A 16,666-nucleotide genomic window follows, 5' to 3' on the forward strand; every position below is an offset into this window, starting at 1 on the left:
TTCTGGAAGACACCTTCTTCAAGCAGTGGTACAGGAAGAAGTCTGCATCCTTCAAGAAAAACATGATTTTCATGCAGGACAATGCTCCATCACACGCGCCCAAGTACTCCACAGCGTGGCTGGCAAGAAAGGGTATAACAGAAGAAAAACTAATGACATGGCCTCCTTGTTCACCTGATCTGAACCCCATTGAGAACCTGTGGTCCATCATCAAATGTGAGATTTGGGAAAACAGTACACCTCTCTGAACAGTGTCTGGGAGGCTGTGGTTGCTGCTGCACGCAATGTTGATGGTGAACAGATCAAAACACTGACAGAATCCATGGGTGGCAGGCTTTTGAGTGTCCTTGCAAAGAAAGGTGGCTATATTGGTCGCTGATTTGTTTTTGTTTTGTTTTTGAATGTCAGAAATGTATATTTGTGAATGTGGAGATGTTATATTGGTTTCACTGGTAAAAATAAATAATTGAAATGGGTATATATTTGTTTTTTGTTAAGTTGCCTAATAATTATGCACAGTAATAGTCACCTGCACACACAGATATCCCCCTAAAATAGCTAAAACTAAAAACAAACTAAAAACTACTTCCAAAAACATTCAGCTTTGATATTAATGATTTTTTTGGGTTCATTGAGAACATGGTTGTTGTTCAATAATAACATTATAAATTCTGCACTCCCTGTAGATGATAGCAAGGATGAATCAGCTGATGCAGCAAATGACATTTTCTGTAGAAAGTAGAAAATGCTAGTTGTTGAGCACTGATGAGCAGCGCCTTGATGAGCTTTCTACCTCTTAAGTTTAGGTAACCACGTTAGTATGCTAACAAAAGAAGCCTGCCTGTCACCTGGCATGTTGATTTGATAGCAACATATAAAATCTTTAATGATCTGTTGTAAATAGCAAAACAAACACGTTAACTCTTGGTAACATATTTTGTTATAGAGTGGGGGCAGACAGAAATGTAAAGGGGGCACATGGTGGCAATGGAGGCAGGAAAGGGGTTGGGTAGGGTGCTGTGAATAACTGTTTTTGTCATGTAATTGGATTGCACTTTGTCAGGCCTCTACCCTAAGACCTGACCAACTTGGGTGTCCCACATGAAGGCTAAGTTTCTGCTGGTCTAGCTCTTAGGGTCACTGAGGTGCACAAAACCCCTGACCATGTTAACTGAAAAACAAAACAACAAAAAATAAATTAAAATATTGTTCATCAGATTCTAACACCTAAAAACATGACATTTACCTTAATTGGATGGCCTATATCAAATATATTCAAGCCCAACAATAGTACTTCTCACTATTGCCAACATTAACAAAACTAAAAGGGTAGGCCAAGTCATTTAAAAAAAGGCAATTCACCAAGTCTTCAAAAATAAAACAGAAAAATTTAGAAAAAATAAAAATAAAAAAGCAAAATAAATAAATAAATAAAATAAAGAATAAAATACATTATTCATCTAGATCTTTAGAAACAGCAGCATAAAATCGGTCTTAATTGCCTAATTCTCGAATAACTTCTCAAAATAAAGTAAGAATAAAATAAGCCTGCCTAGTGAGAAACCTGACACCGGGTCGTTTGCATACTAACAACGATTGGGTGAGTGCTGCGTGAGCCTGCGCAGTGGGCACAAACAGAGCACGCGAACGAATGAAACTAGTGATGGGCAGATGAAGCTTCATGAAGCACTGAAGCTTTTCATCCAATTGCTTCACCCCAGCGCAAAGCTTCTTGAAGCTTCATTTGCTCTAGCAGGACACCTACTGGACGTAAAAATATTAGTTGGCATGAATTTGAAGAGTGTGGCATTTTGCACACAGCCTGTAAATGTCAACAACAAAAGGAGTGTGTAAAACATGTATATTGTAGTGATGCAATATACTGTGTATATTTATACTGGCAGTATGGAAAATGATTATTTGGAAATGCTTAAAATGGAAATGATCATTTACTGTGAGGTGTGGTTGGGGTGTGGACAGCGGTTGTGCTTTTGTAACGTTGAGGTATGGACAGCTACACACTGAGACGTCAGTCCTGCCCATATTTTATTCTGTAAAAACTAAATTTTCACTGCTTTTATGACCTTTTTAGTGGGGAGAACATAGCTAGGATTTAATTATTTAACAAATCTTTTGAATCCTTTGTCCTCCACAATGCTAAATGGCTGGGAGTCCTCAATCACCATGGTAACCAGGTCTTCATCTATTGGAGATTGTTCTCCTGAGGAAAGACAATAAAGATAAAGCACAAATATAAATATCACACACGTAACTTATTACAGCTGTATAATATTGTTATATCATTTAGTAACATTACTGCATGCTATATTATCATGGCATTTGATGGCTCACCTGGTCTTGCTCCACGATCGCTGTTCCCCTTATTCTCATGCAAAGCTCTGTAGTGCCTAAGCATGGATGAGGTGTTGTTGTTATATCCCAGCTCCCTGGCACATAGCAAACACTTCACCTTGTACAAAAGTAAAGCCGCTTAACATAAATTGTATTGCACCATCAGTATTATGAAAATACATCTTCTGTAGAAATTTACATACCTTGTTGGGAGGAATAAGATCAAAATGTTCCCACACAGGGGAGGACATCCTCCTCTTCTTAGCTGGCTCCATTCTCTCCTGACTTTCTCTCCTCACTCTCATAAACCTCCAAACTGTCTCCAAACTCTCACTAACCGCAACTCTCCATCAAACACCCACATTTTGAATGAAGTCTGAGGGGTTTATATCGCTGTCATATCTCGCGGCAAAGTTCGAACCACTTCATGAACCAGTCACGTGGTACAGCCGGGCAGCGAGGCTTCGGACGTCATCATTTTCAGCTCCTCCCATAAATGAAGCATCGCGAATACGCGCATCGCGGAAACGTCCCCTCCATTACTCGACACAAGCTTCGGAGCCTCGATACAGAACGTCCCATCACTAAATGAAACCTATCATCTCATTTGTGCCTTTTCCAGCGGATTTTTCAGCTATTGTAGTAAACCTTGTCAATATTCAGTTTGTGGATAATCTATTATTTTCTTTCTCAACTTCTAAAAGTCTGATTTAAGGGGGCATTGCCCCAGTGTATAGGCGGCGCCGCTTCCGACTGTAATGACGCCTTGGCGACCATGGACTGTCCTGACGGAAGTATTAATCTTCTATCTGCTGGGACTTGACTGTGAAGGTAACCAGCGTTTAATCAGTCTGATGGGTAGTAAAATGTCACAGGGAGAGGGATAGATTTGGGCTCTATGTAATTACTGTGAGACATCGTGTAAGTCACAAGACTTCAGTCACGATAAGTTAAGTTTCATTTTCACATTTCACATATGGATTTAACAGTAGATTGGTTTTAGAGCTAAGTGACGACATTATGACGAAATTTACCGCGAGACAATTTTTTCGCCGTTGAAATAAGAGACATGATCAATATAAAATCAAAAGGCCTCCATCTGAGGGTTAAAGGAAAGTCCCGTTTGCACCATCGTCACGTGGTTTATGTAAACATCAGCTATTTCCAACATGTGGATAGAGGGAGACAAAGCTCCGTTTATTATTAATAATAATGATGATAATAAAATGCATTTATCCACAATAGTTTTTATACCAAAGTGAAGTGTATGTAGTTGAACTTCCTTATATTTATAAGTCAAACATTCAAGCATCAGCAGCCTTACCTTTTTGCTGACATTAAGTTTGTATTATCACAGATGGAGATTCTGCTGCCTAAAAAAAAGTACATTCTAACCAGTGCTCACAGCTTAATATTTATTGTTATATTTTGATACAATACGGATAATATTAACATAGTATTATAAATCTATCAAATTAATTATTTTCTACCTGACAGTTTTTCTTCACTGTGCTTTGAGTAATGCCATAATAACACAGACTGTAAATGATCTTTATAACTAAAACACTTTTAAGTCACAGACTGAGTGCATGTCTCCAGGTCCTGCTGTTAAAATATGGATCGTCTGTCAGATCAAAACAGTCCTGTTGCTGGAGGAGAGCATTATCAGGCCACATTTTAATGACCCAGGTGCTTGGAGGGGTTTGTTTCCTGACGGGGATGTAGGCAGGAATGAGGAGCAGAGAATAAAATAGATTTATTAATTTATTATCCCACGAATGAGAAATGTGGGTCTTACACAGCTCTTATAGCAAGAGGAGTATAAAAATTAATATACTCCTCACACATACATATATATGTATATGTGTGTATATACACACATATACATATATATATGTATGTGTGTATATATATATATATATATATAAACAATAGAAATTCAAATGGGAAAAAAAACATACAGAGATATGTATAAATTGTACAGGGATATGTACGCAAGTGTGGGGAGTGTGAATGATCCTTATGAAATACAGTGTACAAACAAGCTGCAGATCAGTAGCAGCATTTGATGAGTAAGATAACCAAAAAGTGTCAAACTGTGTTATAGAGTCTGACCCCTGCTGGTAAGAATGACCTGTGGTAGCGCTCCTTCCTACACTGTGGGTGTAAAAGTCTACTGCTGATCGAGCTGCTCAGTGCTCCTACAGTCTCATGCAGGGGGTGGGAGGTGTTGGCCATGATGGATGTTAGCTTAGACAACATCCTCTCCTCTCCAACCTGCTCAATGGACTTCAGTGGACAGTCCAGCACAGAGCTGGCCCTCCTGACCAGTTGAGTTTCCTCCTGTCCCTCTCTGCCATCCCACCAATCTCTCTTCAAAAAGAGTTGATGAGAGTACACCACAGTGAAACCCAGAAACTAAATAACCAAGCAAGAATTAAGGAAGTAAGCAGAAATAAACAGAAGTGTTCTGCTCTTGTAGCTGAAACTGTTGCAAACTGACTGCAATACAGTTAGATCCATGATTATTTGGACAGAGACAATTTGTTTCTAATTTTGGTTTTGTACATTACCACAATGAATTTTAAATGACATGACTCAGGTGCAGTTGAAGTGCAGACTTTCAGCTTTAATTCACTGAGCTGAACAAAAATTATTGCATAAAAGTGTGAGGAACTAAAGTATTTTTAACACAATCCCTTCATTTCAGGGGCTCAAAAGCAATTTGACAAATTAAATAACTGGAAATAAAAAGTTCATTTCTAATACTTGGTTGAAACCCCTTTGCTAGCAATGACCGCCTGAAGTCTTGAACCCATGGACATCACCACATGCTGGGTTTGTTCCTTTTTTAATGCCCTGCCAGACCTTTACTGCAGCTGCTTTCAGTTGGTCTTTCCAAGTATTCGACACCCTCACACCCATCAGTGTCACCCGGATTAAAAGAGTCAAAACAGAATGGTGATGAGAACCCACATGAGTCCAGAAATCCAAACTGACTGTAGGTGTTGTGGGCTGGGATGGTGGTCACTAGAGCAGGGCGATATGGCCAAAAATATTTATCACGATATATATTTGAAAATTTGCGATAACAATATAACCGACGATATAATTGATGCGAGACAAAATACAACTCCACAACATTACTAGCGCAAAAAGACAACCTTCCATTTATTTTCACTTAAACAAGAAGCTGGTTTTTATGTACATTAAAGCTTTATAAAAATGTAACAGTGCAAATGCAAATTCCTTGCTGAAAGTTTAACCAAAAGGCATTTCCAGTAGAAATGGGCTGACATATCCTGAGCATAACCATGTATAATATCCACTGAAGTTAAAAAGAGGTGCTTTGCAACATTAAACTGCAGTGTGCAGTATGTATTTTTCGGATCATAAGGTGCACGGGATTATAAGGCACATTAAGCGAAACAAAGCAGTCAGATAAATCAAACTTTATTAAACTCATTCTTCTTGCTTCCTCCACTTCTGTACCATTGATTCATTAATGTTAAATTCTCTGGCAGCTGCTCTATTCCCATGTTGTTGCAGTATATTAATGACTAACCTCGTATTGTGGATGGATTATCTCAGTTGTTCTCCTGACTGAAGTTTGGTCCGTTTACAGTATCCTGCCATGCGATTGCATTTGTCTCTAACCATGAAGAACCTTCACGTTAACTTTTATAAGTAGAAAAGTGTTAGCGTTCGTCCTCCAGCTTCACTGTTTATGTTATGCTAACATAGCTGTGTCGCTAGCGATCACGTAGCACATCATTATATACCAGCTAGCCCAACTTCAGTAACCCTACAAACGTCACTGCTGTTTAGTTTCCTGTCTTCATTTATGTTGGAAGTGATAGCAGAGCTGTACGTTTGATTTTTTTCAGAAATCTCTCAGTCAGAACATGCAATATCATGCTTAGGTAACTAGCGAAACTAGCGAGCTAACTTCCGCTAGCTTCCTGCTAACTTCTAACTCCGTTAAATGTAATAACTTTTGTTTTCATGGATGCCTGGAAGTTAAACTTCATAGTTACACCTGGTAAAGCAGCAATGCTGATCGTTTTATTAAAGATGAAAGAATTTAGACAGTTTTTAACTCTAAGTGATGCTGCAGTGTTGTTTGACCTGAAGGATACGGAGTTTAGGACCCAGATTACTCCCAGATTTAAGAGCATCTTAGTCCGACAAATATGACAATAACAACGGCCGCTTGCATGTTCTGCAAAAAAATGTGCTTTGTTGTGTATCTGACGGACAAACACCAAACCAGTTCCACATCACTGAAGTTGCACCATTTTTACAAACCAATTCTGGTTCATCTGTTTCACTCAACAATCGGCCATGTGCGTATGAAAACAAAGGCACTGCGCATGCGCGTTTTACTCCCATTCTATCGCGATATTTCATTTTCCTATCGTTGCCTAACATTATACCGGTATTACCGTGAACGGTATAATATGGCCCAGCCCTAGTGGTCACATCGTGGGTGTGACTCCAGACAATAATGTTCATTGCTGTTTTTGCTCAGCACACTCGTGTCTACTGCAGTGAATATAATGGGACCTTAAGAGAAATGACTACTTGGCTGTTGGCTCTCCACTGTACACAAAGGTGTAACTAAAGCTTATGCTTGTTCTATGGTATTGCAAATGTCTCTGTTTCCGTAGGATGCGGTTGGTTAAAAACATTTTATAAATTTCCTTTTATTATTGAGCTGTTTGATATTCATCCTGTCAGGGATCTGTGCAGACATTAGCTGGACTTTCAAGCAAGAGGAAATGTGTTTTTAATACAATTATCAGTGAAAACAAACAAACAAAAAACAAGTTAAAAACAAATGGGTGCATCACGGTGGCTACATGTACATGACATTTATTCACGTAGAGCAAAAAGTCAAACTCAAAAAAATGTTTAGCTGATTATGGTTCAGAAATCACACAGTTCAGTTTAGGCGAGCACTGTTTAACAAACCGAACTTTAAAGCTCCCAGGCTCCATCCTGTGTCTGTGAAAACACCTGAAAGCACTTTGTAGGACTCACTTAAAAGGTACATTTTAAGTGTAGACCATTTTGATATATATTTTATCTTTATCTAAGTCAACAACAACATGTTTAAAGTTAATTTTAAAAAATACTTTCAATTATTGACTTTAATATGCACACCAGCTTTATTATTGGGGTTTTTCACTAGATTAAAAGCAAAGCACACAGGTTGGACATTTGTTCTATTTTTTATGCAAGATATGTACTCAGGATAGAAATCTTCTACAGCACCTTCTACAAAAACAATAAAATAAAATTAAAATAAAATAAAAATTAATGAATAAAACAGTAGTAATTGGTATGACTTTACATTTACTTTTGTATAGGCTCTGGTGTTTTCCAAAAGTAAAATCAACATATTTTAATCAGTTCCTCTACAGACAAAAATCTATCATCAACATAAAAAGATCTATAAACACACGTGAATATGTCACCAGTAAAGCTTCGTTATTCACTTATCAACTCTCATACATATTTTTCTATTTCCATCATCTTATCATCTGTTTTGTGATATGTTCAGTTTAAAGTAAGAAGACTGCTTGAATTATTGTATTGAAATTAAATATTTTGTTAGAACTGTGTTACTGATTTTTCTTCCTTTTTTTTCTCATCTTTTCCTTCTGTAGGCCAAAAAGTCAGACGAGGAGAAAATGCCACTCTGGAGTGTTACGGCCACAGTGATGCTACTAACGTACTGTTGAGGTGGACCAAACCTGAGCAGCAGATACAGGGTTATGTCTTTTACTTAAAAGACGGTCATTTTCAGGAAGACCTCCTGGGTCAATCATTTAAAGGTCGGGTGGAGCTGAATGATTCAAAATGGATGAAGAATGGAAACTTCTCAGTGATTCTCCAGAATGTCACCATGAACGATTCTGGAACATATAAATGTGAAGCAGGATACAACAATCAGCCAGTTCAAATTTTGAACAGCACCAGCCTGAAGGTAGAAGAACGAGGTGAGTGAGTAGAGTTGAGTGTGTGTGTGATCAGAGGTGAAGCTGCTTCCTGGTTGTTCATGTTTGTTTCTAAAGATGTTGTTGATGAGACTTTGTAGAAAGCAGCTGGTCTGAGTGATGTGATCAGAGTGCAGTAGATAATGTCTGACAGCAGTTTGAAGAGGAAATGGATTCTGTTCTGTTCTTCACTCATCACCTACCTGACAGCTGACACCTCACACCTGTTTCTCACCTGCAGGTCAGACAGGAGGACAAAGTGGAGGGAAGAAGGATGAAGGAGAGAAGAGTGGATCTGTTGGACTGATAGTTGGTCTGTCAGTTCCTGCTGTGCTTGTTGTTGTTGGTGTTGGTGCTGTTTTTATCTACAGAACATATAGACGTAGACAAAATCCAGATTACTGGGCCCCTGAGGATCAGGGGCTTTGAAATTCCATCAGTGGCTTCCAAACTGAACTGTGAGTCCTGCTGCTTGTTTCAGATTCATGAAAAGCCAGTTCAACATTCAGAGTGACTGATGTTGGTCCAACAGTGGACTCAGATAGTAGCAATGTCAGTTTTTGTTGTTGTTGCAGGTGTTGGTGTTTTGATCAACATAAGATATAAAGAACAACGTTAGGACTCACATGGCACTGAACCACAGAGACAAATGTTTGAGAACGTTCTGTGGCTGAATTGTGAATCTCCTGCTGATGAACATAGAGACAAAAATGATATGAAAACAGACAGCTGTCACCAACATGCCACAAGGATCCCTGATGTCACTTTGACACTTGAGAAGGAACTGCTTCATCAACCTCAGTCTCAGCAAAGAACAGGACTTCATCCAGAAAGTGACATCAGAGTGCAGTAGATAATGTCTGACAGCAGTTTGAAGAGGAAATGGATTCTGTTCTGTTCTTCACTCATCACCTACCTGACAGCTGACACCTCACACCTGTTTCTCAGCTGCAGGTCAGACAGGAGGACAAAGTGGAGGGAAGGAGGATGAGAAGAATGACGGAGGTCAGAACAGTGGACTTAAAGTTGGTCTGTCAGTTTCTGCCATGCTTCTTGTTGTTTTTGTTCTACAGAAATCGTAGAAGGCGACTTCTTCCAAATAATCCAATGATTTGTGTTCAGTGGGTTCATAACTGAACTGTGAGTCCTGCTGCTGTTCCAGGTTATTATCAGTAAGTTCAGCATTCAGACTGACAGAGGAGAGACACAGGAAACAAGACAAAATGAAACTTTGCATTGTTTTGCATAATTATATGTTCCTGCTCACCATACCAACAAACTGCCTAATTTTAACAATAATTGTCAGTTTAAATCATTATCTGTTGTTTGTAAAATATTTTATTAGATTTTATAAAAAAAAAATTTAATAATGTATTTGAATTGTTACAGATTATGTCGTGATTTTCTTAAAAGTTTGTAACACATAAACATGTATCACTCAGCTACTGTACTGGTGTGAATGTTATATTCTCTTATTACACACACACACACACACACACACACACACACACACACACACACACACACACACACGTGCTAGATAGGTTAGGCTACACTCTATGGTAGGAGAGCCAAATATCCAGCCTGAGAACCATCGGATGGGTTTGAAAAATGGGGGGGGGGGGGGGGGGGGGCTTACTTTTTTTTCCAAGTTTTTACCATGGCTTTTTTTTTTCTAATATATGTTTAAAATGTTTTAATATTTGATTTTTAAAAAAGTATTTCTCGGCTCAACCTCTGACCGGTTGAGCCAGTCAATGCAGATTTAATCTGATCTGGAATCAGTCCAAAGAAAATAAAACACTGATGTGGGCGTGTGAATGAACCCACTGCATGTACAAACAGATGTAACACTGTGACTGAGTTAAAGTGAAACTGTCTGAGCCTGTCCCTGTGAAACAGAGTTCGGAGCCTGCAGCCTTGTTTCAGTCAGAATAAAGTCTGAATAACCAAATGTTGTGATGACTTCCTTCTACACAGAGGACGGGACTTTTTTAGAGCCCGGCAGCTTCAGCAGTGCTGAGAACAGTGGCTGTGTTTGTGGGAGGTGCTTAAATGAAAAGAGCCCAGGAAGCAGGTTTAACAGGTCGTTGCACCCAAACATGAAGTCTGATTCAATACAACCTCGACATACACCCACAGTATACCATCACTAAGCTACATTTTCAGTTCATTCCTCTGTAAATGTTTTAAAAGAAAACTAAAAACAGTAATTTCATTCAGACAAAAGGTGCTGATAAGGTGAGACAGGAATTTTCCAGACTGCTGTGTTATAATATTTGAAGTCCTGTTTGATTTTTCTTCTCTAGAAATATATTTCATCAGGAGGCACAAACCTGCAGCTTTGTGATTTCATTAATACAAGACAAACATTTAATATTTCTCAGGTATATTTGAGTCTAACTGGTCCTTGTGCTTCAAATTTCACTTTCATTTAGATTTAAAACATCTACAAAAGTCTTGGGGCAAAAGTCATGTTTGTAAAAACAGAGAGTAGAAAACATGACGTGACCAACAGCTGAGACAGTGGAAAAACTCACTTCCTTCTAGCTGTCCTTCCTCTTACCTGCTCACCTGTGACTTCTGTAAACGGGCTGTCCACTTTAATGTCTGTGCCGCCTGGTGGCCAGTACAGGTACTACATCAACCCCAGCCCCTCACCAGACCTCAACCTAAGAGCAAATACACACTTCAAAACTGGCTTAACACGACTCAGCTTCTGATTATTATCCACTAAGGCTTTAAATATTTGTCATCTAATAGTAAATTTTATTTTAAATGAGTGTTTTATGATATTGATCTGTTAATTTGTTCTCTGTCTCAAATGCTTCTTGGGGACACGTGACATAAAAGAATCAATGAACAAAAAAATTTCAACCTCAAAAGCTGCTTAGAAATCTTTGAGTTATCGCTCAGAAGAGGTCGAAGCTTCAGCAACATTTGTAGTAGAAAACAACTTTAATATTTTTCCAATGCTTTGTTTCACAGACTAACCAGATTTTTAGAGCCACACAATCACAAGTTTAGCCTATTATCATCTTCATTTACACTTTTGTCTTCTCTTTTATCTTTAAAAACAAACACTTGACTTTAGAAAATAAAAATAAAACCCACTGAAACCATTATTTGACCTTACAAATCATAAAAATAATTTCACTTTCAGTTTGGCCAGATTTGTCAACCAAACATGGGTGATGAGATCTGCCCTCAAAATGTGTGTGGTTGTATCTTTTTTCTGAACTTTTGAATCCAATATGTATGCAAAATATTAGAATAACTTTGCGCAAAGAGAACTGAACCTGTGCTATATTAATATAATAATATTACTACGACAGAATACAAATACTATTACAATTTGAACTATAATTTTAAAAAATGGGGCTAGTGTGTTATGTAGGAGACATGCAGTAAAAGAAAATAAGTATTTACTGTTGCTTACAGAGGGCAGAGGGTGACTTCACCTCCAAACCTAAACAGTAAAATTAGAACAGTCAAGGTTTAAATTTGGGATTCAGCAGATGTGGAACCCTAAAATCTCTTTAGTGATTCAGCAGGGAAACAAATCACAACTCATAATAATTTCTAATGTGAGCTTCACTATGTTTTTTTAATGTACATGATGTGATCACATGACCTGCTGCTGTTTGTGGATTTCCACCATTAAATTCAACAAGATGTCAGCAGATGTTTCACAGCCATCCTGGTTGATCTCCATCCTCGACACTGACGATACACTGTTTCTACTTTCTCTATGCATTTGGTTTGGTATGAAGTTGGAATTCGAGGCAAAAGCCTCACTCAGATTTGTTGCATAAAAAGTCCAGATTATGTTATTGGGACTTCATTACCCAGCAGCCCTTGCTCAGTCATACAGACTGTCTGACTCCAAAGCAGAGCGCTGTTGTGAACTAAGTGGATCTCTATTTTGACACTTTAGTTAACTTGCTAATTAGTAATTATCACTAAAATTGGCTCATAATTTGATATTTGTTAATCTTGTTCAGGGTTTGTTTGTTTCCTTAAATGTCTGATGTGTTTTCGAACATTATATTGTGTGACTGTGTAAAATGGAAGAGTTGTGAAACTATGTTTCTGGTGCGCAGAAGTTAATTAGATGTGTAGTACATGTGATTGCTGACCTGCCTGAGCAGGAATGATTTCATTCCTTGTGTTGGAGCGCCATCTTGTGGTGGTTTAGAGAATTGTTGAGAATTTATATTCTGTCCCCTTAAAGCACAAATAGGATGATGTAACTCCTTCCTTTCTTGGTTTAAAAATGTATGTTATGTTTTTAATGAATTTCATTAGGACATCTTAGCATTGTGAGATGTGCAGAAACACAGAGTGGAGGAAAACACTGCTCAAGTTCTGAAGTTCTGTCTATATTTTAGCATTTTCATTCTGATTGTTATGAAGCTAATGTTTGAGTTCAATAACAGACATTTGTAATCATTCATCTGCCTGTTTGTTTTGGTTGCCTTTCCATTTTCTACATCACTACCACGTGGTAGCCGTCAATCTCAATATCAAATCAAATCACTTTTATTGTCACATCACATGTGCAGGTACATTGGTACAGCACATGTGAGTGAAATTCTTGTGTGCGAGCTTCACAAGCAACAGAGGTGTGCACAATACAATAATGTAAACAAGCAAATACAAGAATGGCTAATCTGAAACTAATAAATATATGTACAATATATAATAGTATATGCATTTCTGGATGTGTATACTAAATGTTTTCCTCTGTGTGTGTGTGTGTGTGTGTGTGTGTACACATATTTTACAAATTAAATAGAGTAAACAATAAATAAAATATATAAAAATATACAGAGTTGAATATGTGCAAAACAGTGGCATTACTGTACAGTATGGAGTGCATAATGTTGAAGTTCCAGTAGTGAAGCTGAGGTGTCTATGACGTGTTCAGCAGTCTGATGGCCTGATGGAAAAAGCTGTCTCTCAGTCTGCTGGTACGGGACCGGATGCTGCAGAACCTCCTTCCTGATGGAAGCAGTCTGAACAGTTTATGGCTGGGGTGACTGGAGTCCTTGATGATCCTCCCCGCTTTCCTCAGGCAGCGCTTCCTGTAGATGTCTTGGAGGGAGGGAAGCTCACCTCCAATTATCAGTTCAGAGCACCGCACTACTCGCTGGAGAGCTTTGCAATTGTAGGCGGTGCTGTTGCCATACCAGGTGGTGATGCATCCAGTGAGGATGCTCTCAATGGCACAGTGATAGAAGGTCCTGAGAATGCGGGGGCTCATGCCGAATCTTTTCAGTCTCCTGAGAAAGAAGAGGCGCTGCTGCGCCTTCTTCACTGTTTTGTTTGTGTGTACTGACCATGTAAGATCCTCAGCCAGATGTACACCAAGGAACCGGAAGCTGCTCACTCTCTCCACAGCAGCGCCGTTGATGGTGATGGGGGTGTGTACTTCTCTGCACCTCCGGAAGTCCACTATCAACTCCTTTGTCTTTGCGACATTGAGGGTGAGATGGTTGTCTTGACACCAGTGGGTCAGGGCGCTGACCTCCTCCCTGTAAGCCGTGTCATCACCGTTGGTGATAAGACCCACCACTGTAGTGTCGTCCGCAAACTTCACAATGATGTTGGAGTTGTTAGTGGCTGTGCAGTCGTAGGTGTAGAGTGAGTATAGGAGAGGGCTCAGTACACACCCCTGTGGAGCACCAGTGTTCAGTGTGATGGGGGATGAGGTGATGCTGCCCAGTCTGACCACCTGGCGTCTGTCAGACAGGAAGCTAAGGATCCAGCTGCAGAGGGAGCTGCTCAGTCCTAGATCCTGCAGTTTCCTGTCCAGCTTCGAGGGAACGATGGTATTGAATGCTGAGCTGTAATCTACAAACAGCATTCTCACATACGTGTCTCTCCTCTCCAGGTGTGACAGGGCAGTGTGTAGTGTCAGGGCTATGGCATCATCAGTGGACCTGTTGTGGCGGTATGCGAACTGTAGAGGGTCCAGTGAGTCGGGTAGTGCAGAGCGGATGAAGTCCCTGACCAGCTTCTCGAAGCATTTGCTCACGATGGGGGTCAGGGCTACAGGTCGCCAGTCGTTCAATGAGGAGATGGTGGAGGATTTGGGTACAGGGACGATGGTGGCCATTTTGAAGCAGGCTGGGACTACAGACAGAGAGAGGGAAAGGTTGAAGATGTGTGTGAACACTCCAGCCAGCTGAGCCGCGCATGACTTGAGGACGCGGCCGGGAATCCCGTCCGGACCAGTAGCTTTGCGTGCGTTCACCTTCCTGAAGCACTTCCGCACATCCTCCTCAGACACAGTGTGCGCACTGACGTCATCCGCGGTGCGCACACTGTCCGGTCTCATGGTGTTCGCTGTGTCGAATCTAGCGTAGAATACGTTTAGATCCTCACACAGAGAGGCCGTGGTCTGCGGTGTGCTGGTTTTCCCTCTAAAGTCTGTGATCGTGTTTAGTCCCTGCCACATACTCCGAGGGTTGTCAAACTGTTGCTCCACCCTGTCCCTGTACTCACGTTTGGCTGCTTTGATCGTCTTCCGGAGTTGGTAATGTGCGTGTTTGTAGTCCGATGTGTTCGCGGAGGCAAAGGCGGTGCTCCGTGCCGCCAGTGCTGCACGAACATCTCTGTTAATCCAGGGTTTTTGATTTGGGAAGGATTTAACTGTTCTGGATGGGACGACATCTTCCACGCATTTCCTGATAAATCCACAGACTAAGTCTGTGTACTCATCAATGTCCTTAGCAGCCACGTGAAACATTTCCCAGTCCGCGTGATCAAAACAGTCCCGCAGCGCAGACTCCGATTGGTCCGTCCAACAGTGCACCGCCCTCCGGGTTGGAGCTTCCTGTTTCAGCTTCTGCCTGTAGGCGGGCAGGAGCAGGATGGAGCGGTGATCTGATTGGCCGAATGGGGCGCGGGGGAGGGCTTTGTACGCATCCCGGAAAGAGGTGTAGCAGTGGTCGAGTAGCCGGTCTCCACGAGTGTTAAAGTGGATGTGTTGGTGGAGTTTGGGTGAGACTTTCTTCAGGTTTCCCTTATTAAAGTCTCCGGCTGTGATAAACGCTGCCTCTGGGTGTGCGGTTTCCTCGCTGCTGATCGCGCTGTACAGTTCCCTGAGTGCTCGGTCAGTGTCGGCTTGTGGGGGAATGTAAACAGCCGTAATAATCACTGCTGTAAATTCCCTCGGTAGCCAGAATGGCCGGCACTTAATCATCAGGTACTCCAGGTCCGGTGAGCAGAAGGATTTGACCGGGTGCACGTTCGCATAATCACACCAGCTGTTGTTGATCATGAAACACACACCACCGCCTCTGCATTTCCCAGTAAGATCCTGTGACCTGTCCGCGCGATGCACGGAGAACCCCGGTAGTTGTATTGCGGAGTCCGGTACCTTGTCCGATAGCCAGGTTTCTGTGAGGCAGATCACGCAGCAGTCCCGCATCTCTCGCTGGAATGAGATCCGTGCCCGAAGCTCGCACAGCTTGTTCTCCAGAGACTGCACACGTGCTATCCATTGTACTGCTTTGAACAGTTTTCTTTGATCACTTCACTTTTTGTATGACCCGTCCCAACAGCTGCAGTGGGGGTTTTGCACCATGTTAGCTTTTTTTTTTTTTTTTTTTTTGCAGCATGCAGCTTTAATCTGATCTGAAACAGATGAAGAAAAAATAAAACACTAATGCGTGGCACATAAATGTGTGTGTGATCCTGCTGCATGATTAAACAGATTCCAGACTGTCACTGAGGCAAAGTGAAAACCTGTCTTAGCCTGTTTGTGTGTGTGATGGCTACATGCAACCACACAATTCAAATACTCTGGTTTCTATTTTCCTTCTACATTAAGTTAATTTGTCATTGATGTGATCTAGCACAACGGTTTAACTTGGTTAATTTGTTTTTATAGTTGACAGCAGTATGCCACATTTCAAATGATTCATCAAATTTGGTTCATAGTGTTTGTCATGGTACTATGGGTATATGCTGTTATAATTACTTTATTCTGTCTGAGTTACTTGAGTGCTGCTTCGGTCCTTCCTGGTTGGAGTAAAAGAAGAGGCTAGAATGGAGCTGGTTTAAGTGGACTGGACCATATTGTGACCATGCAGGGGGGGATGGGCTTTCTTATGTTTAGCTATTGTCAATGTGGTTTTAAGGTGGACCTTACAATAATAAAGAAAAACCAAACAAACCCTTTTAATAGGAATAAACCTTCAGCAGAAAAAGACTCAGGGAGGTACGGCCATCTGCTGGGTAAGAGAAGGAAGACAGGATAAAAGACATGGAAAGATCCAGAAATTAATAACAAGTATGATTTA

At 40.5% G+C, this 16,666-nt stretch overlaps 2 protein-coding genes across 3 annotated transcripts in view; both read left to right on the forward strand.

Annotated features, from left to right (window-relative positions):
* LOC309694573 (polymeric immunoglobulin receptor-like) overlaps positions 1 to 10,308 on the forward strand; it is a 152,572-nt gene extending 142,264 nt beyond the window's left edge. The window contains exon 5 of the mRNA XM_082514764.1: positions 8,596 to 10,308. The gene's annotated coding sequence lies outside the window, so the exon portion shown is untranslated. The remainder of the gene's footprint in view (positions 1 to 8,595) is intronic.
* The window catches only part of LOC309695487 (uncharacterized protein), a gene marked incomplete at its 3' end in the record, with an annotated part of 35,926 nt that continues 22,147 nt past the window's right edge, over positions 2,888 to 16,666 (forward strand). Inside the window, exons 1-2 of one of the 2 annotated variants that reach the window (XM_082516179.1) lie at positions 2,888 to 3,183; positions 8,025 to 8,357. In XM_082516179.1, the coding sequence (XP_082372305.1) occupies positions 3,111 to 3,183; positions 8,025 to 8,357 (406 nt within the window). In that variant the 5' untranslated portion in view covers positions 2,888 to 3,110. Of the gene's footprint in view, positions 3,193 to 8,024; positions 8,358 to 16,666 lie in introns of both variants that reach the window. The other variant, XM_082516178.1, reaches the window with a different exon arrangement.

The sequence above is a fragment of the Aulonocara stuartgranti genome, assembly GCF_965226115.1.
Source record: "Aulonocara stuartgranti genome assembly, chromosome: 3".
Taxonomy (NCBI): domain Eukaryota; kingdom Metazoa; phylum Chordata; class Actinopteri; order Cichliformes; family Cichlidae; genus Aulonocara; species Aulonocara stuartgranti.